The 23,874-nt window shown below is 39.9% G+C and overlaps 2 protein-coding genes across 21 annotated transcripts in view; one reads left to right on the top strand and one right to left on the bottom strand.

Moving 5' to 3' along the window:
- The window catches only part of mapk10 (mitogen-activated protein kinase 10), a 36,045-nt gene extending 31,778 nt beyond the window's left edge, over positions 1–4,267 (top strand). For 7 of the 14 annotated variants that reach the window (XM_078956357.1, XM_023960636.2, XM_023960637.2 and 4 more), the window contains exon 13: positions 783–4,166. In XM_078956357.1, coding sequence (XP_078812483.1) covers positions 783–799 — 17 coding nt within the window. In that variant the 3' untranslated portion in view covers positions 800–4,166. Of the gene's footprint in view, positions 1–782 lie in introns of all 14 variants that reach the window. The other 7 variants (XM_023960631.2, XM_023960632.2, XM_023960633.2 and 4 more) reach the window with 2 other exon arrangements.
- Positions 4,268–5,919: 1,652 nt separating this feature from the next.
- arhgap24 (Rho GTPase activating protein 24) overlaps positions 5,920–23,874 on the bottom strand; it is a 66,060-nt gene continuing 48,105 nt past the window's right edge. For 5 of the 7 annotated variants that reach the window (XM_004074729.4, XM_078956352.1, XM_078956354.1 and 2 more), the window contains 7 exons: positions 16,222–16,344; positions 12,065–12,272; positions 9,976–10,108; positions 9,271–9,344; positions 9,077–9,198; positions 7,811–8,978; positions 5,920–7,729 (listed from right to left, as the gene is read on the bottom strand). In XM_004074729.4, the coding sequence (XP_004074777.1) occupies positions 7,465–7,729; positions 7,811–8,978; positions 9,077–9,198; positions 9,271–9,344; positions 9,976–10,108; positions 12,065–12,272; positions 16,222–16,344 (2,093 nt within the window). In that variant the 3' untranslated portion in view covers positions 5,920–7,464. Of the gene's footprint in view, positions 7,730–7,810; positions 8,979–9,076; positions 9,199–9,270; positions 9,345–9,975; positions 10,109–12,064; positions 12,273–16,221; positions 16,345–17,679; positions 17,960–23,609; positions 23,794–23,874 lie in introns of those variants that run through there. The other 2 variants (XM_011481683.4, XM_020707606.3) reach the window with 2 other exon arrangements.

Genomic DNA, 23,874 nt, shown 5'->3' on the forward strand with positions numbered 1-23,874 from the left:
CTATCCTCTGCGAAGTTCCATCCAGAGGCTTTCTGACTATTTTGATGACTTCAGTCCTTCTCCATGGCCTCCCGAACTCCCCCCAGGCTCATGTGTTTGCATCAGCAAAATATCTGCATCACAGCCTTTACATGATATTCTATTGAAAAATGACTGAAATAAAAAAAAAAAAAAAACAAAACAAAAAAACTCTCATGGATTAAACAAACTTTAGAAACCAAAAAAAAGGATAAACATGAATAGGAAAATGTTGGTTATGGTTTGTTTAGAAAGCTAATGAACTAAATCCCAAAACCAGAGAAATCAAGAAAACGCTCTGGAACAATGAAACCTTTGAAAAATATTTAAGTCAAGCAGTGAGGACTTTTAGAAGGTCAGGTTCCCCATTTAAATTAAAAAAAAAAAAACATTTTAGGAAGTTGTTTTTAAAAGAAAAAGTCTGGACAATTGTAAAGCTTGTTTTCTAAAGGGTAGAAAAATAAGTACTAGTTCAGCATTATTTATAATGTTATGAGACTCAAAATAACAAAAAAATACTAAACTAATTATAATAAATATATTATAAAAAAAGTAAAAGATACATGAGGCAACAAGGTTTTTTTGACTTGCGGAACCAAAAGAACCCAAACCTTAATCAGTTTGTCTCTGTTGTAGATGGTGTGATTGTGCCCCCTGGCTGTTGTTTTCATCGTTGGTGCCTCCCCGTGTGCGCTTACAAGAATCTCTCCCCCTGCCAGCACTCTTTTACGTTGTAACCCCCCCTCTGCTGTTGATTCCCTTAGCACAGGTGCAGCAGTGAATAGCAGCGAGAGCCTCCCTCCGTCCTCCTCCATCAACGACATCTCCTCCATGTCCACCGACCAGACCCTGGCCTCCGACACTGACAGCAGCCTGGAGACCTCTGCGGGACCCCTGGGGTGTTGCAGGTGACTAGCCGCCTGCCTGCGCAACCCTGCGTTCTTCCGTCGGTGAAGAACTATCTACGACAGAGGAAAAAGAAGAAAAAAAATGCAAAAAAAGGGAAAAATGATTATATTGAGAACAAAAACATGAGCTATGGAAACACAGAACATGAAATGCTAAAACCCAACAGCCTGTGCATTGTCATTGAAAACCAACAGTGGTATTTAAGCTGAAGTAAATGAGATATATGGTTATGATCCTCTAGTTGCTTTGCTTATATTACCCCACATGTCTTGTATATGGCATTCAAACAAAAGCAAAGGAACTCTTCATATATAGCACAGTGCTGACAGACTGATATTCCTTCCATTTTTGTTTAATGTGGCAAGGTGGGCTGCTGTTCTTCTTATCACCACGTTTCATTCTAATTTCACGTAATCACTGTTCCTCATCATCTCCATCCAAATTAAGGGAAGGTTGTCGGATTTGTGTGTTTTTACGCAGCGAGTCTTCAGGAGGCTCCCTAAAATACCTGTAAATAATGTAATTCTGTACAGCTCAAAGGAAGACGGTGTGGGACTGACGGCCAGTACTCTGGGAGTTTTCTTATTTTTCCTCCTACAATCACACACCTTGCCACATTACATCTCGCCCCCTCAGTTGTCCACGCCTATCGCTGTAGTCCTGCATGACTAGATTTAAACAATCTCACTGTATGCGTAAAAAAATACAGGCTTCTGTGGATGTACAATGTAAACTAACTCGACTCCAGACGTTTTTGGGGGGTCTTTTCTCAGTGAAATGTGGGAGTGTGTGTGTTTCTAGCCCAAACAGATCAATAGGGGTCAGAAATGAATGTGTTTCCTGGGAAGAGGTTAATCCTTTCTCTCTTTTTTTTAACCCCCTCCTGGCAGAATGTGAGCGCTGCCTCTATCTCTCCAAATGCTGGCACACAGTCCTGCATGTCATTGTGCTCCATTGTGATGGAGAAGGATGCATTTACCTGTGGTGTCATGGTAACAAGGTGACTTTAAGTCCCTTTTAAAACATGTGGAGAGGAATCAAAGACAGGTGAAGGGTGCCAACTCTGTAGTTTGGAGGTAAACACCCTGCACGTACAATCACACTTCATAAAAATTCAAACCTGGATAGAAAAGATCTCAATTTCTCTGCTGAATAATTCCTCTATAATTTTAAATTGGTAGATGAAATTTAAATACAATATGATATTTGTCCTTTTTTATATATTACAAATACATTCAGTAACAAGCTCTGTAAACTGGTTTTATCCTTCTTTCCTTAACACTACTTTTTAACCTAACTTTGGCCTCTCACTGTGTCTGGAAATGTAACTGCTGTGAAATTAGCTGATAATTATTTCAGTCATTAGAGTTTAACTTTTGGAGTTTTTCAAATCAAAACTTGCAAGCCTTCCCGCAGTTAAATGTCTACGTTACTTGTTTTCAGCAGATCTGGCAACAACATAAACCAAGTACTGTAATTAAGATGTTACCTTTTGTAGGAAAAAGCAAACATGGCAACTGTTAGACTTCAAACAGGCCTAAAGGAACATAAAACAAGGAAATAGGAGTGGAGTCTTTTTTATTTAAATAAATGGATAAAGAAACACTCAATGGTGCATACATCTCCAAATCTCTGTCTGATCTTTGATGGAGCCCTCAAACATGAGTTAGCTAAAAAATAAATTAAAACGGATGTTTTCTTTTTCAGTAATAAAGTCCTACAATTGGCCATCATTACTTCCAATTATTATTGCGACACAGTCTGGTTAACTTTTGAGACTTTTGTTCCTGCCATGCAGATTTTCACAAAATACAAGAAAACAGTCCGGATGTATTGACTATCACCAAAGTCTTTGCCATTTTACATGGTTTAAAAAATTGAATGGCTAATGCACATTTTGGCTTGCAAAAAATTGGACCTTTCTCTTCCATATTTTGTGTTTCCAGCACAGGGAAACTCTCCTAATGATAGATTTTAACAAGCTCCTTTCACTTGTGCAGCCTGCAGCTTGAGCACGATTCAGGAAACTGAGGTTGGTGTTCCTCTAGAATAAGCTGCTTTTAGCTTGGCTTTCTGGTCAGGGTCTGGCCTGGGGCAGAATTTCAAAAACAGGGTGCAACTTTGAAAATCTCTTTTTTTTGTGTGAAAATGTTAAGAAGAATTTCTCAGAAAGGAGTTCAGAGCTCCTTCACCACAGACACACACACAGTAGTGGTGCAGTTTTTCTGCAGGGTGTTTTGAATCATGTAACAACACAATTTTCTTGTAAATCTTGATATGCTCCTGGTTGCTGATTGCAAACACTGACACGTATTTATGCTTTTGTTGTTTTGTTTTTTTTCCTTCTGAATGTGAAGTTGATTTCGTTTTCCAAAGACATCCCTCAATTGAAACACACACAAGCAGATGGGTTGTCGGCACTGAATGTAAAAACGACCGATCTCACAAACACCTAACTGCAGCTCTGCTCAGTTTTAGATTTAACTACCAGCATTCAAGTCAAACTGTTTACTGGAGAGCTGGATTCTGGAGAATAGTTCAAAACAAAATCACATATTTGAATGATTTTGTGAAGGAGAACCAGCACATTTGTGTGTTTAGAAGAGGTGTGTCCTCGATGATGGTCAATGAAAGTACAGTTTAAGCTATGGATCTTTCTAATTTATGTCAAAAGTGACATGTTCTGTGTTCAGGAAGGATTAAATCTTGTTCTATTCGTAATCTGAATTTGTCATTGAGCCATAATAAATATTGCCAATTATTAAAAACATAAATGACTAAATGTTACGCATCTTGTGTTTTGGAAACTTTGCACTTGGTAAAAATAATCCCCTGAATTTTTGTATTTTATTTCATTGTTTTCACAACTTTTCACAAGTTTTACTGTAAATATTAACAATCCAACAATGCAATAAACATGTTATTGCACTCAGACAGGGAGGCAAGCTACTGCAGATTTTGGTGGTACGACGGTGTCCGGACAAAGATACCCTGTATAGCTCATCTGAATCAGGTGATGTTGTTCTGCAGTTCTTTTCTGACTCCTTCTCTTGTTTCTTTTTCCTCTGTGCTGTTTTAATGAATCATTTATTTGACATTGTCAAGTTATGGATAAAAATGTAAAAAAAAAAAAAAAAAAAAAAAATATGGAACTGTATCTGTTTCACGCTGATCTTAAAGCTTCAGGCTATAGCGTTTCAAATAAAAGTAAAAACAAATGCAAATGGAAAAAAAAGAAATACTGAAAGCTGTTACTGTAAACACAACATTTTAAAGGAACTGTGTATGTACAAATAGTATATGTATGTGACTGAAAATAAACAAAACCTTTGACCTTGGATTATGGCTGGCTTTTAATTGTGTCCAGTTACCAATCCAGATTTTTTCCAGAACATATTGTTGTTTTGTATAACATAATGCCTAAGTTGTGTAGTTATCCATCGCATCTGACCAGAAATGATTCTGGATTGAAAGATGAGCCCCTTAAAGAGATTATTTTAAGGTGGATTTTGACATTAAAAGATTAGCAAACCCAAGATTGCAATAGTCAATTTGCATGGATGGTGTGTCATTTACCAGATAAAAAAATGGAATTCCCCAAAATTGTGAACTTGAACTGATTTTTTTTTGGTGCTTGTTGGCCATCGTGTACATTTTGTAAACATTAAATTAAACTTTTGCGTAGATAATTAAACCTTTTGTGTACTACCCGAATTAGAAAAGCTACATGCTTGTATGCAAGCTTCTCTAAACTTGAAAAGACAATACCTTTATCCATTATTTGTCAACTTTTACAGTTACAGTAAAGAGCCTCAGCGACAACTTTTGCTTTATCATTTCTATTTTTTTTCTTTGTAAAACACACTAGATCACACCCACGTTTCAAAATTTCCAAATAAAAGTGTGACCAAGAAACATTTTATAAGTGAATTAGTTGTCTAATCTTTTTGTTTAATCTATGAAGCAAACGAAGCCCCCTATCTTTCACATGAATCCTTAAACCAGAGCCCTGAACGAGCAAAGTCCTAAATTCTGCATTAGTTGTAGCCACACTGGCGACCTGTTCAGGAAGTACCCCGCCAACGTTCAACAGTAGTTGACTTGTCTCCAGGAACGTTGTAACTCTGAAGTAATTAAGTGGGTTCAGAAGATGGATGGAAGGATGGATAGATGGATGGATAGATAGATAAATGGATGGAAGGATGGATAGATAGATGGTGAGTGGGAGTGCTTCCAGATTCCAGTTGGCTCCTATTTTTTAGGAGTTTTTCCTTTCCGCGAAGGGGGGTCTAAGGGCAGGGATGCCAGTTTAGCTTAGTCAATTTGTTAGTTCAAGTTAGTATTTTCCTATTGAATTTTTTGTATTCATGATCCTTTTGATTTCATCGAGATTACTTTTGTTGTGAATTTGGGTTATACAAATAAAATTGACTTGAATGGATGGATAGATGGACTTGCCCTGTAGTTTCTAATGAAAATGTTGTTGTTTCAAGTTGCATGAACCGTTAAAGTTCTGCCTTCCATTAAGTACTTTTACAAAGCTTGTTTGAACACAAAAATATATATTTTATGTTCATTCTGGACTTTATTTAACAAGGATTTGAAACGCCTATATAAATATAAAAATAGACTATAAGGTGGGACAGTTAGAAGAAAAGTTTGGTTAGTAGCTTAAAGGTAAACGTGGGACTGGAGCTGTAGTCAATCCTGTTGTAAAAGGAAATGTAAAAAATGTTTTAAAAAAATGAAAAACCAACTTTGAAAGAACAAAAGCGTTTTTAGGATTTAAACGTGTGCATCACCACCTAAATAGAATAATTCCCCACAAAGGGGAAATTACCTTGTAGCTCTATCAACAGCAGAAGACACAGTAAATAACACTAAAAAAATACATAACGACAATAATTATTGTCAGGTGTCTATGAGACGTTGTTAGACCTGATTAGATGTTATTGGAAAACTTCATACGTAAAAACAATATAGTTATAAAAATAAAGAGGAGGAATTACTCACGTTTTATTGACATTACAACATTCACATGTTGCAGGTGTACAGAACAGTTTTTGAAGAACCACCCAAGAAACCAGAGTAAAAGAAGTCACAAGAAAACACGTTTTCATTCATATTTTCATGTCTAAGGATTTTCTTTGAGTATCAAGTATTACATCTTGAAAATCTGTCATCACATCCATTTTTTTCCTGCTCTTTTGTGTGGAATTCACAGAACGGAGTGACAATCTCAGCTCGGCTAAAGCCTATTATTTGCCAGCGAATGGTCCATAATGAATTGCAGGACCCCCTCCCCCCCAACTTCATTCTCCTTTGTTGCCCAGGCACTTTTTTTTGTCCCTTTTTTGCACACATTCTAGATGATCTGCATTGGCCAGGCTTCATACAGGAGCTGGGGAAGCAGTAAGTCTGAGCACATGCACACATCACCATCTCCTGCCACCCATCTGTGAAAATGTTCGGTTTATGGTAACATAAATACACTTCATCTAATATTTCTACCCACAGATTTCTGCACACGTCACATGATTCTTGCAGATGGTTGTCCTCAGTGCACTAAAGAGTTCACAGATCACTCAGCTTAGCTGCAGCACCTTCTTCTGAGCGACATTAGGGCAAAGAAAATCGTGAACTTTTTAACTGTTATCATTTATAAGGACATTCATTAGGATGGCTACATATATTTAAATGTGAAAGTACAATTTCTCACGTGAAATTCTCAGTTCAAGACATTTATTTTACCGTTTTGATTACCCACTTGTTCAAGAATTTTAAAAGCTACAAAAGGTTCAGTTAAAATTGACTCAGTTCGTGCCGTACCCATCCGAATGTCACACAACAGCGCAGTCCCACGAGAAACGTCTGACATTATCTACAAAATATTTACAGAACAGGGCTCTAGGATTTTGGTCATAAGTGGATGGAGCAGCACAGAAGCACACAAACTGCATACATTTCAAAAACGGTGCACACATCAGATCGGATATTGACAACAGACAAGACTCAGTACCGACCTGTGGGGACAAAACAGACACATAAGTGCAAGAAAACATCTTAATATAAAATATCGCACAAGGATAACTTTGTTTAAATAGTAACATTTAACGTTAGCATCTCTTTAAAAACATGTTCTGCATTGTTTCCCTCTATGTACACTAGCACAGACAGACTTACTTTGAACATCAGACATGTTTTTGGTTGCAAGTTAAGAATGAATAAAGCGGTTCAGATATTTGATGTGTGATCTTTTCTGCATCTTTAGATATGAAGACGCAATTTTAAAAATATGATTCCTCTTATGAGCTTCATGATATAGCAGTACCATATGAATAATGCACCTTCTCCTACATTTTTTTTTAAATAAGACTATATACAGATCATTCTGACATCACTCCAGGTGATGTTATCAATAATACAGGCGGCTTCCATTAGATTTAACCTTCTGTTAAATTAAATTACACATGCTTTAACTAATCAGGGTTTTTCTTGTTTGAAGTCCTTTCAAATGCTGGTTTTCATCAGCCCTCCTCACTGTATCCAGATTGGGTTGCTTCGTTCTGGCCGGCGGGGCTCGGTGGCTCCGCCGTTGCCAGCTGCAGTCAGGTCGCTAAACGTAGAGAAAAACTGTTCCATTTCTTTCTGTAGCATCTGGTTCCGCCGCTCTGCATCTTCTTTGGCCCGCTCAGCATTGCGCAACTTTATCTCCACCATGGTGTACTTCTTCCTTTCCTGATCCAGGTCCTCATGGAGGCTCACCATCTCCGTCTCCAGGTCCAGGTTTCGCTGCTCCAAGCTGCAAAAGGACAATTTAGGAAGGAAATGCACCTGGAAATGCAACGCAATCAGCTGTGCCGCCTGACCTGTGCATCCTCACCTTTTAATCCTGGCCTCGTACTCCGTCTTCTGCTTCTGCATCTCCTGTTTCAGGCTTGCCACTAGACTATGCAGTGCACTGTGGCTGCCAGGTCCGTTGCCAGCAGTGACAAACTTACTGTTGTCACTGCTGCTGGTGTCCCGACTGCTCCCCCCTGTCTCATTCTCTTCTCTGTTACTGTTCCTGCCACCTCCCTCTCCTCCTTCAGAAGGCGCGCTGTCCGCTGCCAGCCTGCCTGGTCCGTCCAAGTCTTCGTAGTGGCCTCCATAGAAGTCTTGTTCGGGACAGGTGGTGGTGGAGGAGCGACAGGAAGTGGAATTGTCTGGAAGTGAGATTTCACAGGAGGAAGTGGACCAGGTGGCGCTGTCCACACTCTGCTTGTCCTCACAGCTGTTCAGACACAAACTGTTTATCTGGTTCTGTTGCTGCAGGTTCTGTTGGTTAAGCTGCACATTATCGTATGTGGACAGGCGATTCTGATTGGTTGCTTGATGCCCATTGGGACAGTCCCGAGTTTTGGTGTTCTCTCGAAGCATGACGCAGCCGTTTTGCAGCCAAATTCCACTGTGACCGTTCATACTTCCAGGATCAGCCGCTGAAATGCCCATTCGTACAACACCAGTCCCGTTCCCTGCAGGACCGCTGACACTCGTTACACCACTGGTTCCCATTTTTGTACCCGAACCTTTAAAGGTCCCAGTTCGACGCACAGGTAAGTGCCCGCCTCCTGTCACAGTCTGGCTCTTATCCAGAGTGGGATCTGAGGAAGGTGAGGAGCTGAAAGAGCCGTTTGTGACAATCCCGCTGCCCTTACTAAAGGCGGGATTCTTTTTCACAGTCAGCGGTGGACTGCGGGTGACTTCAAAGCGTCCGGAGGCGAGGTTGCGGGGGCTGGATGATCGTGGGGAGCCGCTGTTGTCTACGTGTTGGCGGTGCGGTGGGGAGTCAGGAGCTTCCCAGACGCACTGCCGCACCACCTGAGTGTTGTTGTTCTCTGCATTTTGAGACACTGAGGGGACAGTGGAGGTAGCTGTGAGGGCTGGTCGCCGAGGGAGTTCAATGTTGTTGTTGTTGACTAGTTCAAGTGTTTGACTGTCTTCATCTCGAGGGAAAAGGACGTCATGGCGGCCGATCATCACAGCCATCAGCTGCTGGACCAGAACAGTTCCTGACAAAATCAGAACGCACATTTTCGATAACTCATTAGTAAAAAGACACATTTATAAGACAGGAAAAAAAAAAAACAACCTTTTTTTAAACACTGACCTTCCATAATTGTTACTGGATCCTCAATCTTTGGCCTCATGATGTTTGGTCCAAAGACTGTAGCCAGGTTCTGAACGCTCATTTTGTTCACTCCTGAATATGACTGGACTTCATCTAAAAATCTAAGAAAGAAAAAATCTCAATCCCTGCTGCGAACCGTGTACCTTTTATCCACCTTAATGGAGGAGCAATACCTGGAGATGTACTTGAGAAGGTTGTAGTTTACGGGAGGAAGGCCTTCCACAAGCGTCTTCAACTGCTTCACACCCTGCAGGCAAAAGATACTTTTAAGAAGCTATTAATCCAGAATTCATATGATGATAAAATATTGGAGGATCAATTCTGGCTTCACGAGATTCATAAATACCAAATGTAGAAATACAATGAAGAATTGAAGGGAAAAATGCGATTTAAAAAAAAAAATAATAATTAGTTTTTCATGAATCTGATGTATTGTCTTTATTTAAAACAATGCAAAATAAGCTTTTAATGGTAATGAAAGGAAATTTTTACTTTTTTATCATTTGAGGCAACAGTTTTTACATCAAGCAACAGTGGTATTTCGCATTTTGTTAAGAATTTAGCTTAATAATTCTAAATTCTTCTGACACAGTAATATCAGGACATGGAAATCCAAAGGCAAAAGCAAGCAATAATAAAAAACAAACAAACCAGAATTTAAAAAATCTGTTTCCTTTTTTTCAGTTAAATAATGGTAACATCTCAAAAAAGCCATCCACGCTGAGATAAGAGGCAAAAAAGCTAAATTTGAGGAAAAACATGAGTCAAATGAAGGACTGTGCACCATGAGGGTGGATTTATTTAACTTACTACATTTGCATGTCGGAAACTGAGGAAGTAATACATGAAGAAAATGAAATTCATGTTTTATTTCTCACCATTTCATCATCTTTGCCAATAAGTTTTGAGCAGGCCAGAAACTCCTCGTACTTGTGGAAGGGGATGACCGGCTCAGGCAGCTCTCTGAGGTACAGCTTCAGCAGGGAAGCCACTGTGTGCACGTCCGTGTTGCTGTCGACATACAACATGTTCAACTAAAGCACTGAAGCAAACGGGGGACTATCATTGACTCTGTGTTTAGCAGTGAGGTGTAACAAACACAAGAGAATATATAAAGAAATGTAAAAAAAGAACAAGTTTGGTGAATCAATTACACTTTTTAGTTGTTGATACATATGCAAAAGATAAGACACAAACACTGTACATTTATTACCCTCACTTTCACGTGTTCTAGCTAAGAATAACAGAAAAAAGCTGAAAAGAACTTGTAAAATTTACAAAAAGATGCATTTTCCTTCCACTGTCTTTAAAGACCCACTCCAATGAAAATAATGTTTTTGGTGTTTATAACATGCTTTTGTAGCATTTTTCTCATGATGGAAGACATATATAAAGAAAATTAAGAATTCAATTGCTTTTCTACGTATTTCTTTATTCAAATTGTTGTGAATCAGGAGCAGAGGAAAAAAATGCTTGTAGACAAGGTACTATGGCAAGCCACAAGCTTCCTGCTCCGCTCCATTCTGCAACCCGTTGTGGACAAACACATTAGCGTCTTTGTTTTTCGTGTCTGAACTGGCATCTGGATCAAAATTACAAAGTCAGCTGGATGGCGGCGATATTGTCACCATTTAAGTGGCATTGGTAATGTTTGATTGGGGTTGTTCCAGAGTCTATAAACAAATGGATCATGGGAAACGAGGACAGGCTTACTCCATAGCAGCAGTCCCGCCCACAACTCAGAGGTGAATTTCTGATGAACTCCTGCTGCTCTACAGAAATGATGTCCTGGAAAACGACACAGGTTTTGATTTAGGCTAAAAACTGCATAATCATAGTTAAAAGACCACTTGGACCCTTTTACAATAGATCAAAAGATGTCGGGAGTGGGACTTTAAAGACTGAACAGTTACAACAGGATTTGTCTTTAAACCCTGAAGCAACATAAAACAAGAAAGTCAAGTAAGAGAAATGTGATACTCTAAATCAGGGCTGCCCAATTCTGGTCCTCGAGGTCTATACCACCCAGCCTGTTTTCCAGTTCTCTATTCACTGCTTTCTGTAGATCAGCTGATTCAGGTGTCTCTTTATTCTCATTGACTGAAGATCTGATCCAGCTAATCATCAGCAAGGAGTGCAGGGAGAACTGGAAAACAGGCTGGGTGGTAGATCTCAAGGACCACGATTGGGCAACCCTGCTCTAAATAGTTAAATTTTGCTGTTAAATTTATCTCTGTAAGGTGGCGATGTAAAAACAAGGAAAAGAATTTCAAGAGGAAGAACAGCGTCAGTGTGTTCAAGCAGCTCAGCTGAAAAACAAACGGATTTCCAGTGGGGCTCAAGAGAAAGAATGGGCCAACAAGTGGCAGCTGGTGAAGCAGGCAGGGGGTTGATGGGGCTAATAAGGGAATCAGGGAAACTTGGAACAACCTTACACTGACAGAGAGGAACAAGCATAAAGCCACTCAGTAAACAAAATAGTTAAAACATTAAGGTGGGAACTGAAGTGCGTTTTTGTCTTGTGTTTCTTATAAGATGTTGACATACAGCCTGCAACCAGATGGTATGGTGTTATATTTCTGATTGTCACATTAGGGCCTATGCACAGCATACCATTTGTTCCATGCCAAAAGGACATCTGAGCCAAAAAAGGACCATTTGGTTGCTGGGATTGTTTTTTGTTCTGCTCCTGGGCGCAGAACTGCTTGATGTCTAAGCACAAAATATATAGCATGAAGGGGAACTAAAAAATTTGTGGGTAATTTGACAGTTTTTTGAAATAATTACTACTTTAAGAATGTATTAAGTAGCACCGAAAAGTTATTGTTGTTTGTTGGGAGGAAATTCAAAGAAGTCAATGTCAATAAAAAAAAAATGCTCATAATGGCATAGATAGATAAAAATATAAATAGTGGGAATTTTATATTAATTAAATGCTATTCAAGTGCAGTGCAAGTCAAGCATTACCCATCAAAAGACGGTTTCTCTCCGCAGTCAAAGGCATCCTGCAGCTCTTTCACCAAGTTGGCTTGTCCTGGCAGCCTGAACAGGCCCTCTTCCCGAAGACCCCACTGTCGGATGAAATCCACACACTGCTCCACCAGCATAGGGGCAAGTTTGTTCCCAAAACGACGTTCATACCGCACCGTCTCCTCCAACTTCTGACCAAAGATCCCTGAAACACAACCAAATCCCTGAGAATCAATTAACAGTGATCTTTATTTTAAACAGAATCACAGATCAGAAATCAGAAAAACAAATTGCTTCCATAGATGAAATTGCTTTCTTTGTAACCATGTAGACTAAATGCAGGAACACATTTTAAGTCTCACTCCAGATCTATTGTAAAAGCGTCCCCTGTGCTCTTTTAACAATGATTTTGCTTCTTTTAGGCAAAATAAAAAAGAAAAGACTGTCTTTTCTACGACTTAGTTTCTGCAGAGCAGCAGGAGTTCATTAGAAATTCACTTCTGAATTGTGGGTGGAACTGTTGGTGTGGAGTAAACCTGCCCCTATTTCCCAACATTCCATATATTTGCACTCCTTTCACAACCCAAAGCTAATATTGCCAGTGCAACAAAAATGGCGAGCAATATTGGAACTAGCCAGTCATACAGTTTTGAGCCAGACGCCAGCTTGGATGAGGAAAACGAAGACGTACATGGATCTATTTGTCTGCAAGTGGATACATCAGAATGGAGCTTATGGCCTGCTGATTGTAGTTTTTACATCACACTTACAAGCTTTTTCCAACAGAGCTTTTTCATCTGTTTGTGATTCACAACATTTTGAATGATGAAATACTTAGAAATGCAATTTTAAGCTTAATTTTCTTTAGATATGTCCTCCACCCTGAGAAAAATGTTACAAGAACATGTTAAAAAACACAATCATTTTATAATGGGTCTTTAAAAGCATTCATACAGGACCCCACGCCTTGCAACTGCAAAAAAGTACTGCTTCTTAGTTACTTACATCTTCATAATAGCTGTTAAGGCAGATCCAGCAATATATATATATATATATATAGCCTCAGCCTGATGGTCAAACCTCTAACTTCCTGCGGAGCACCTTTCACCTTTTGTCTGACAGCTATTTCCATTAGCAGCCGTCTCAAGTGGAACGCAATACAGCAGGGGATTAAGACAGATTTAGATCTGCATACTTTTCCACTCTCTAGATAAAGACTGAGGCTACTTACACAGTTTCAAACATGCACTCTGACAAAATAGGATGACTAAATTAGAGTTCATGACATACATGACAACATTTAAAAGGACACAGAAGGCTCAACTTAAACCACTTGATTATTGAATGAATAAAGTGGAGCATTAACTGTATTATTTTTGTTGCAAAAAGATGTTTGAAAATGTTCTTAGTTAAGCTTTTATCAGTAAAATCTTCTGTACTCACCTCTCCTGAAAATGACACATTTACAAAGCTTCTGGAAAAGATGCCTATTAATACACTTGAGATAGGAAAGCATATCAGAGGTGCAGCGTTAAGAGCACCTAACAGTACAGTTACCATAGAAAGGGAAGACAGCGTTCAAGTAAAAAAAATGCAAGAAGACTTGGTAAAATATAAAAAGAATAATTTCTTCGACTGATCTGAAAAGTTGAACAGAAGGAATACAAATAATTTGTGTCCAAAAAAAAACTACAGAACAAAAGACAAAACTGAGGTGAGGTCATGCGTCCAGACGTTGAAGTCATGAGTGCAGGAATGTTTTCTGTGGGTCACGTGTAACAGTATGTGCAGATCAACTTATGCAAAGTGTGTGCATGACTCATTATGCATGTATAAAGCCCTTTTCAGACACCCTTTACCCTGACGAGACTCTGGCACACAAGACTGATGCCTCAAAGCACTCAGCGGGGCACTTGTTTCCTTTGACACTTCAGACTCAAACCTACTTCTGCTCAAACACACATGCAAGTAAATCCAGGAAAAAATTTCTTCTTGCCCTCTTGAATATGACTCACCCAGTTTTTGGAGGGTCTGAGAGTATTGGCACTATTTCTCTGCATTACAACAGCTAGGAATTTGAGGTCAGAATATCATCTGTGGACAGGTGATGGAAAGAACCTGGAGACTTCTTACGAAAACTTGATTGTACAAAAGTGATACTTAAAATCAAAAATTCTCATTTTTTTAAGACTTTCCAAGTTTTTCTTATGTTGCTCTCTTAATGCTCTCTGAATGTGTCCCTGCTCCTGCACCAAAAAGCACCATGCAAGAGAAAATTCACATTTATTGAATTTAGCTGGCAACAGTGTTGGATATTTGTAGAAAAATAAAACAAAAAAACACAAAAAGCTTTCAATTTTGTTTCAGTTTTGTTTCAGTTTTGCTGAAGGGGTTTGATCTGTTAATTATCATTATTCATTTATTTAAAATATCATAACACCTAATAAAGACCACTTGAGATACGTAGTTTAAATGCTTAATCCACTTTAGTTCTTTCAAAACCTACTTTTAAAGACGGAAAATTGGTAATTACCTTGAAATATATCTCCTAAAATCCAGATTGAGAAGCCGCAACTGCACATTTTAAAGTTTCATCAAAATTGAATTCCCAAAAGTTTGTAGTCAAACTATTTTTTTCAGCCTGACGGGATAAAACACAAAATCCCAGCAAGCGTTGAAGGCAACACAAGTTCCTCTATGGGTGCTGCCTCTGATACTCTCTAAAGAGGAATTTTTCATCACATTTCTGGAGGCATGAGCCTCCAATTGGGGCTTTGCTCCGCACTGCTGCCACAGCAAAATCTAAAAAGGCTGATGCGTGTGCGCCCCAAGTGCATGTGTTTGTGTGCTGCAGTGGAAGCCTCGCTTAGCTCCAAAATGAAGCCACCTTTTCCTGTGGCATCTTTGACAAATGGCTCGTCCTTTTGAAGAGCAGTCAACTTCAATAGACATCAAACTCCCCACACTGAAAACAGAGGGGCCAGCTCTGCCTCATCTATTCACTTTGTCTCTGAAAGCTGCCCGAACTGCATGCCTGCCTACAAGTGCTGAACCTGTGTCCTGTTTCGACACAATGCAGGTCGAAATCTGGCAGAGCAGTTGTTAACAAAAACCAGGGGACAAATCATTATACGTTACTCCAATCGAGTCAGGAAGGAATTAATGACAAAAATAACACTCTAAATCTCATCTGGTTCCTCATTCTTTACCAGTTTGTTGGTTCAATTTGTAGTGTTTCAGCTCATTCATCATACTGTTTGTTAGCTCAGAAAAAATACTTTTAGTTATTAAAGCTTTTGGTATTCCTGCATTTGGTAAGGTTGCCTTAGTTTGTATCCCTAACCATATAACAGGTGTTTTACATTTGGAATCAACATTTAATGAAAATCAAACCCTGACAGGTCCACTCCAATGAAAATTGTGTTTTAAACATTTACTTGTTGCATTTTTGTAATTGATGGAAGGTGGTTAATCAGGAGCAGACTAAAACATGCTGTCTAAAAAATATTGTAGTGGCAAATGTTTGCAGATACGGTAAATAAAGCCATTAATGTTTTTGTTTTACTCGTCTGAGCAGGCATCTGGCTCTAAACTGTACAGCTGGATAGTGCCAATATTGCTCGCCATTTTTGTTGCACCAGAAATGTTAACTTGGGGGTTCGAGGGGGATGTAAGCTAGCAGGATAGAGATTGTAAACAAAGAGTTGATGGGAAATGAGCAACGGCTAACTTTTGTGCAAACAGTTCCACCCACAACTCACAGGTGAAATTCTGATTAATTCTTCCCGATCTGCCAAAAACTATGTCCTAAAAAATGACACTAGTTTTTTTTATTTTATCTAAAATCAGCATAAGCATAATTAAAAGATCACTGGGAACGCTTTTAAAATAGATCAAAAGATGATCGGAGTGGGAGTTTAATCAATACTCGTGTAATACACGTGTTAATGTTATGGTATTGTGAGTGCCACTTTTATGTGAGAATAAAGGATCTTTGTCACCAGAAATAGCTTTAAGCTTTCAGTGCTCGGTCAACATGCTCTACAACTCTACACTTTTCGCTTGAGTTGTGCTTTCACACTGATCATTAATTAAACACTGGTGTCTAAAGGTAACATCCAATAAAAAAAAACATCTGTAAAGTTTTAACTAACCTCCACCAAAAGGTGCCCATATGACTCTCCGGATGGTCTTCACCCAATCCTCCATGTCATTCTGGGTGCTGGCCATAAGAAGGTACGTCTCATGGTTAGCCGTCATCCGCTCTCTGTCTGCCCCTGTTCCAAAAAGCACATAAATGACAATTGACATCATTACCCTTAATATTGTATTCTGGGATGTCAGAAAAACGCACAGCAATGCTGGCTGCAGATGTTTCTATGACAACTGAAACCTTTCCGTAGCTCTACTTCGGCTTTACCAACGTGACTCAAAAAAATAATAAATCATGGCATTTCAAAGGGATACACCTGGTTTATTACAGGAAGAAAGGCACTATTAAAAGACGAATGGAGTGCCATGTAACCGCTCATTTATTCATGTCTTTGGCAGCAGGGGTTTTAGGCCATTGATTATATCCCAGGATGAGGTCTGCATCTGACATTTGAAGCTGTTAAGAGGAAAAAATAATAATAATAAACCACACAGATTTAAACAAAACAAAAGATTTAAAAAAAAAACTGTAGATGTTTGATGGACATCTTTTCCAAATGCTTATCCTGGACAACTTTAACATGTAAACAAGGCAGTTATGAGGTAACAACTGAGTGATTATGGTGTTCAGAGAGCCTGGGTGAGCACAACAGGTCTAATTGCTATGTGTAGAGCTTCACTTGGACACCAAGAATAATGTTCCCTGTCAGTCATAAAATCTCATTAGCAGTTAGATGTCATGTTTAAAAAATAAAAAAAATGTAACAGTGCCTCCTTGACAAACACAATGTAAACACTACACACACACATACAAAGACAATAAACTAAAGTATTTAAAAAGTATTAGATTGGAGAATACTCAAATTTTGTTTTTCCATTTTTTCTCTTGTCCATGCTTTTGTTTCGATAAATCATCTATGGCCTGTCAACTATTTAAAAAATGAGGATCAATAATAGATAGATAGATAGATAGATAGATAGATAGATAGATAGATAGATAGATAGATAGATAGATAGATAGATAGATAGATAGATAGATAGATAGATAGAGAGAGAGAGAGAGAGAGAGAGAGAGACAGAGAGAGAGCCCATTAATATTTAAGATCACCTTTTTGACCCTAAAACTATGTTTGTTGCCATATTTAAAAAAGAAAAATCTTCAGTAGAAAACTGTGTAAATTTGCTCTGGGGGTCTTAAAAATAATGAAATCTTTTGAAAAATTCCGTGTTTTGTTTTTGTCCAAAACAGCTTTCTTTTTTAGTCATTGATTGTATTAAAGTAGTATGGCCACCATCCACTGCTATTTATTTTTCTTATGTTCCTATGAAGTAAACAAACCCTGTTAATCCAGTTTTCACCTTTTAAAATCCCAAATATACTAGATTTTAATTCTGGACCTAAACATTTTTTTTGAACAAATATGTTTTCACGAAAAACAACGCAAACATTCTGAACTCACCTTCTGACACGCAGGTTTGCATTCAAGATTTCTCAAGCTTGACTCATGACACTCCAAACTATAGCAGTAAACCACCAACCGGATGAACAGTTTCCTTAATCCGCGCATGCGTTCGTTCAGCCGGTGCCAAAGCTTCCACTCCTCCACCGAATGTTCTCTTTTAACCTAACATTTTAGTGTCTCAAAAGCGACAATATTGCTAATATATAACCGAGTTTCATTGAGAGAAAATGCAGAGATTTCCTGACGCGTTGGCTGCGGCTGAAATATCTTCAGACATGCGAGATAAGGCGCAGGGCTGTGCTAAGCTTTTTTGGGGGCCCGGTTTGAGGGGCCCACTACCAATAGGAGAAGTAGTTGTTGACTGACCAAAAAATCCTTAGCAGTCACAAATAAAAACTGTGATGTTCATGAGTGTGCAGAAAGTTGTAGGAGAGAGGGGAAAGATTAAGAAATACTTTATAACTGCACATAAACATTGAATTATGTTGTTTATATATGATTTTATTTTTATTTTAGATTTCTTATATAGTCTAATCAATTTGTTTTATTATTGTATTATTGTTTTAACCAAAGACAAATAAGAAATTAACTCAACAATATAATTTGTTCTATTATCAAAGGCTAGGGTTACACAATACACATAACATATTTTAATTTTCTTATTTTTTTGAAGGTGCATTAACGTTATCATACAAACCTGGCTGACTAGCCTGACCTGTGTCATGGTTTGAGTTTGTTGTGTCTTGTTTTTCGTATTAGTTCTTGTTCTGTCTTGTTTGGTTCTGTTTCCTGTTTTATTTTGAAAGGTTTCCTGTCTTGTCTTGTTTCTTGAGTTTTACTTCCTTTGGTCCCCATCTGCCCTGATCGTGTTCACCTGTGTCTTGTCTGCCCTGTCTGTATTTAAGTCTTGTCTCTGCCTTCCTCCTGTGCTGGTCCATTACCTTTTGTCATGGTGTTCATGTCTCCATGTTTCTAGTCACGCTCACGGTCCATGTTTCTAGCCACGCCACAGTAAGTTTTGTTTTGTAATCCTGCTCGGCAGCGCCTTTTGTTTGTTTTTGTTATTAAACCCCCTTGTCCTTGAACCGTGTGCCTCCGCCTCTGCATCTGGGTCCTACCGGCTCTCGAGCCACCCCGCATCGTGACAACCTGGCTATTATTTGTTGCAGCAGATGTCGCAGATGCAGGAATCTCAAGCTTATATTGTGGCTTTAAAAAAAATTCTAATTTGAAACTTTAAAAATTCCACTTTTAAAATGTGTATTTCTCCTTTGTATTTTTAAGCAGCGGCAGCCGGGACCCCCCCCCCCCCCCCCCCCCCCCCAACACCTGCACAGTACAGCAGCTAAAGAAAGACCGCTTGCCGGGCAACCACATCCGCCACCCCGGGCAGGGCCAGCGGGACCGCCACTGCGGCCCCCACGACAGAGAGCAGGGGGGCGCAGGGGGCAGAGAGTACAAGCCCCAGCCCGACTCGTAGAGCAGCCGCCCCACCGCGCCCAGGGGGCCCAGACAGGTGGCCCACCACCACCCAGGAGTCCTGAGTATCCCCCAGCCCCAGGCTTGGGTCAGGACCCCCCAAGGGAGGACCCCACCACCCTCACCCTAATAAATGATTATATGAGAAAGAGGATCGGGGACAGCTGGAGGACTGACCCCGGTGGTAAATCAACCGTTCCCCCCCCCCCCCCAGCATTGGGCCCAGGCCTCCCCAGCCCAGGGGCCCCATCGCCTGATGCGCCGACCCCCATACCCCCCCACCCCACACAAGGAAAGAGGAGCGAAGAAAGCGCCGCCCCTAGGAGAACTCTGGTCAGGCCTCGATGGGACCGAGGAAGCCGACCAGCCGGGGCAGCCACCGATTGCCTCAGCGGAGACCCCAACCCGTCAAATCTCCAGGGCCGACCCACCCGCCTCCCCCAGACCCTGCAGCCCCGGTGGGGGACGCCCGGCGCAACCGCGGGCCCCAAGAGGGTTTCCTGCCTCATTGCCACCCGGCACCCCCGCACACCCCACCCAGGCACCGGACCCGGCCCCCCGACCAACGGAGTCCACACCGCCCCTGCCGGGCACCAGGAGGCCCAGACCCCCAACCCAAAGAAATTTATAAATCTAACAAACCAAACTTAATCATAGCGAATGAAGCAACCCTACATTTTTCGAACTATGAGGCCCACTTACAATCTTTGAAATTGCCAAATATGAAAATCTACTCTATAATCCAGTAGGTGTGATGGTTGTGCTTACCGACCTCACAATGATTTGGTGGTACACAGCACTCAGAAATCCTTTAAAATGATTTAGTTTGAATTTAGATACTGTCCCCTAACTGTTTGTGGATGTGTAGAATAAAGTTTAAGTTAGTTTACTCTACTTCTTTCTTTTTACTTTGCAGTTTGAAGTTAAACCTTTTTATTTTTCCTTAACCGGAGAGCCACAACCGAGGTAAAAGGTTGCAGACCTCTGAGTTTAGACTGTCAGTTGAAAGTTTGCCCCCCCACCAGTATTTTTTGTGTTAATTGTAACGGGATTGTATCAAGGTGTGTGTGGGTTTGTATTTGTTTATGCTGCTTTAACTATTTTATAATAAACCTCTCCATCGTTTGCATGGAAAGGCTGCATTTTATCCCAGAAACAACCGCTGTGAGGTTGTTAAACAAGCATGCAACAGGATTATGCAGCATACCACAGCCATTACAGTACAGCACAGTTGTGTTCCTCCTGCCATATCCTGTGGGTTTTCTTTCACAGTGGCTGGGCTGGCTTCATTCTTTAAAAAGATTGGTGAGATAACTTGCTGAGTAACCTCATGTACTGTACAATGACACACAATCGTATATTTGAATGTAATCTTTGGGCCAACACAACAATGGGATGACCACATTTGTAGTGTGAAAGTCTGACATTGTTTTACCCTGATTAACTTCAATTACAGATAAAGTTTAAAAGGATTCTACAGAAAGGAAAAATAATAAATAATTCCATTTGGAATTCAGATGGGACCAGATTGGAAACCCAAAATAAACTTGTCTTCCACTGCTATGCAAAGAATAATGAACTCCACAGTCATCATATTTAAACTACAATAAACTACAAAAACTATATTAAAACTGGACTCGTCACAGGAACAACTATTCTAAATAGAACTGGATGTGTGCAGCATACAATAACAGCTGATCTCGTTGCCCATCACTGACTGGCTGGCATCACATAAAACCATTTTTGCCGCTTGGTGTTGAAACTGCCATCTGAGAGGAGCTAAGTCACAACGGCTAAAACCTCCTCATTCCAGTTGTGACCACCTGCTTTCATGAGTGACCAGCTGCAGACTAGACTTTAACTAATGGCCCAAAACAGGTGGGAGACAACAAAGGATCTCACTGTGCTGGAAATGCTCCCAAATACTTGGTGCTCTCACATATTTCACTCTGGCCTATACTTATAAACCCACATACAACCAAACGGAGTCGCCACATGTTCAGGCAAACTCTGAGCACTCCAAAGTGCTTTTAGTAGAAAAAAGACAAACCAGAATTACAATCCGATGAAATCACAGTCACAAGGAAAGCAGTTAAATCACATTAAAAGTAGTAAAAATCAGAAGTTATAAAAAAAAAAAATCCCTTCAGAAAAGAATTAAAAATCAAGAAGGTCAGCGAAAGACTGTCAGCTGTAATACTTTGACCCTAAAACACTGTTTTCAGCCTTAAACATAGTCAGAGTGAATGCTTGTTTAGCATCTCCAGGAATTGTTATGGATTTTAGCTGCCATCCATCCATTCATCTTCCTCCGCTTATCCGGGACCGGGTCGCGGGGGCAGCAGTCTAAGCAGAAATGCCCATACCTCCCTCGGATTTTAGCTGCATGAATCTAAAACAGTGCTTCACTGCATTTACTGCTGACTCTGGACACCAGCTGAAGGTCTTTCCCAGAGCTTCTCAGGATCCGAGGTGGTTCATTTATGACCAAGTTGTCAGAGATGTACTTTGTCGTCTGTAAGGCCCCACTTAAAGACCAGCAGAGCTGTTTTTAAGTCTGAGCAGCAGGAAGCCAGTGCAGACCTAATCTTCTGCATAAATAGTGTTCTTGTGGTGCGATTTAAGTGTCTCCTCTGCACAAATGGTTTAGGAATGTAGACTGGGCACGAAAGACTCAAAAGTAATCAAGCAAAGCAATATGAACAACATAAATATTGAAATTCTTGACATATCTAGTGATGAGGAGGTCCAGAGTGTGCCCTTTGATGGGGGAGGCTCATATACATGCATAGAAAGCCCAAAGGTTTCAAGAACAGCACAGCATTCTTCAGCATTTCTATTAAAGCCATCACCCACATGCACATCAAAAATGACCTACAATAAAAGTAAAATAACCGATTCATATGGGAGAGGTTCATTTTGGCTCCATTTTGATGAAACAAATTCAAACTATGAAAACATCCCAAATGACAGCCTGAAGGTAACTCTGTCATCAACAAAAAAAAAAAGGCACAGACACCTCCACCTTTTCCCCCCATCTTTTTGATGTAAAAGTGAAGTTAGGTGGAGTAAAACATTTGTAAGAACTGCTTTATCGTCTGTCATACAAAATATATAAAATCCAAATACAAGACAAATTAAAAATCATTAAAAAAACAATTTGTTGACATTAGACGATGCGAGCTTTGAGTTTGTCTTTGCAGAATGTACTTTCCAAGGATCTGTATTGAATTCCACTGATGGGACAGTTTAGCTGTAGCCTCGTTTGGGGCTAAGCATGTCCTATTCACCTGAGCATCTTTCATAATGCTGCCCTCTGTGTTTCCAAGCCTATCAGTTTAACGGCTAACAAAATGGACAACAGAATATGGTCTTTGTTATTCCGGGATACAAACACATGTCAGCAAGAAAATACAATATTTTATTCATTACAAACCGAGCAAAGCCTTTTTTGCTTTTTGTGTAAATATCCTATAATTGCAGAAAGTATGGAGCAAATGCCAAAGACCTCTGAAATGACAATAGTGAAAGATATTTCTAAAGTTTTCTTTTTCAAGACAATGAGTTTTTTCCATTTTCCATTCATTATTTGTTTTATGAACATGATTTGGGAATCTCAGCTGTTTGCAGCTTTACATTTTACAGAGACCTAAGAGATTTGTTTCAAGCGTAGCTTAATAGAAGGATCACCCTTTCTAGCAAAGCCATACATTAAAACTAGGCACTTCAAACAACTGGGATATTGAGTTACTCAGCCTTCGAGGCAGTTTAAACCTTCAACAAGGTGACAAATGGAAACCTTATTCTAAGTAGTTTACAGGAATCATGTGGTAGAAAAACAAGAACATTCAATAAAAAGTAATGGTTAAGGGTGAAAAAGGATCTAAAGACTTTCATAATGTGGAAGATTTGTTGAGCTCTTCCAGACTTTGTGTTCCCTGCCAGGAGGAGGAGGAAGCAGCTGCTGCTGCTGTCCCAGAAAACAATGCAAACACATGCAAGCAGGCTTGTTTAGCTTGAAATGACAAAAGTATGTGCAAAATGTTCGCCTCGCTGTGTCCATTTTGTGCTTGTCAGTGAATGTAATCATGTCTGCTCTCTTTTGTCGGCGGAGTTGCCCAGTTTTCTGCAAGCAGGGGCAAGTTGAAATGCAGCAATGTGTGTAATGATAGTCTTCTCTGAAATCCACACATCATAAATGCCTCCAACACGACAGGAAGTTGCTCCCTGCGCCGCTTGGATGACGGCTGTTGCAAAGAAAAGCAGGAGTTAAGACTTTTGAAGATGCTCTTTATTGTTGACTTGGTGTGATCTAATATTGAAACCTCAGCTGGTTTCCAAAAGAAGGTAAATCTAAAAGATTATGTTGACAGAAATGCATACAACGAACTGCAAAGGATGAATAAAGCACCATTCAAAATGTACAAGCAACACGCTCACTGCTTTACCTTGATGTGAAGAGCATACATCAGACAATCCATACTGTGGTAAGGTGTGACTCGCATGATAAACCACCTCCATGAGCGCTTTACAAAGTCCCAACGGCGTGGGTCAACTTCCTGAGTTCAGAAACCCCGCTGCCAGTTTTCAGCCAAAGTGTGAGTGAGCGAAAGAGCACAGCTGAGCTGAGAGGGTGTGAAAGAGAAAGGCAAGGGGGGAGGGAGGTGAGGTTTGTAGAGGGGGTTGGTGAGTATTCAAATGCACATGCATTCA

The sequence above is a fragment of the Oryzias latipes genome, chromosome 12 (assembly GCF_053564925.1).
Source record: "Oryzias latipes strain Hd-rR chromosome 12, Olatipes_Hd-rR_3.1".
Classification (NCBI taxonomy): domain Eukaryota; kingdom Metazoa; phylum Chordata; class Actinopteri; order Beloniformes; family Adrianichthyidae; genus Oryzias; species Oryzias latipes.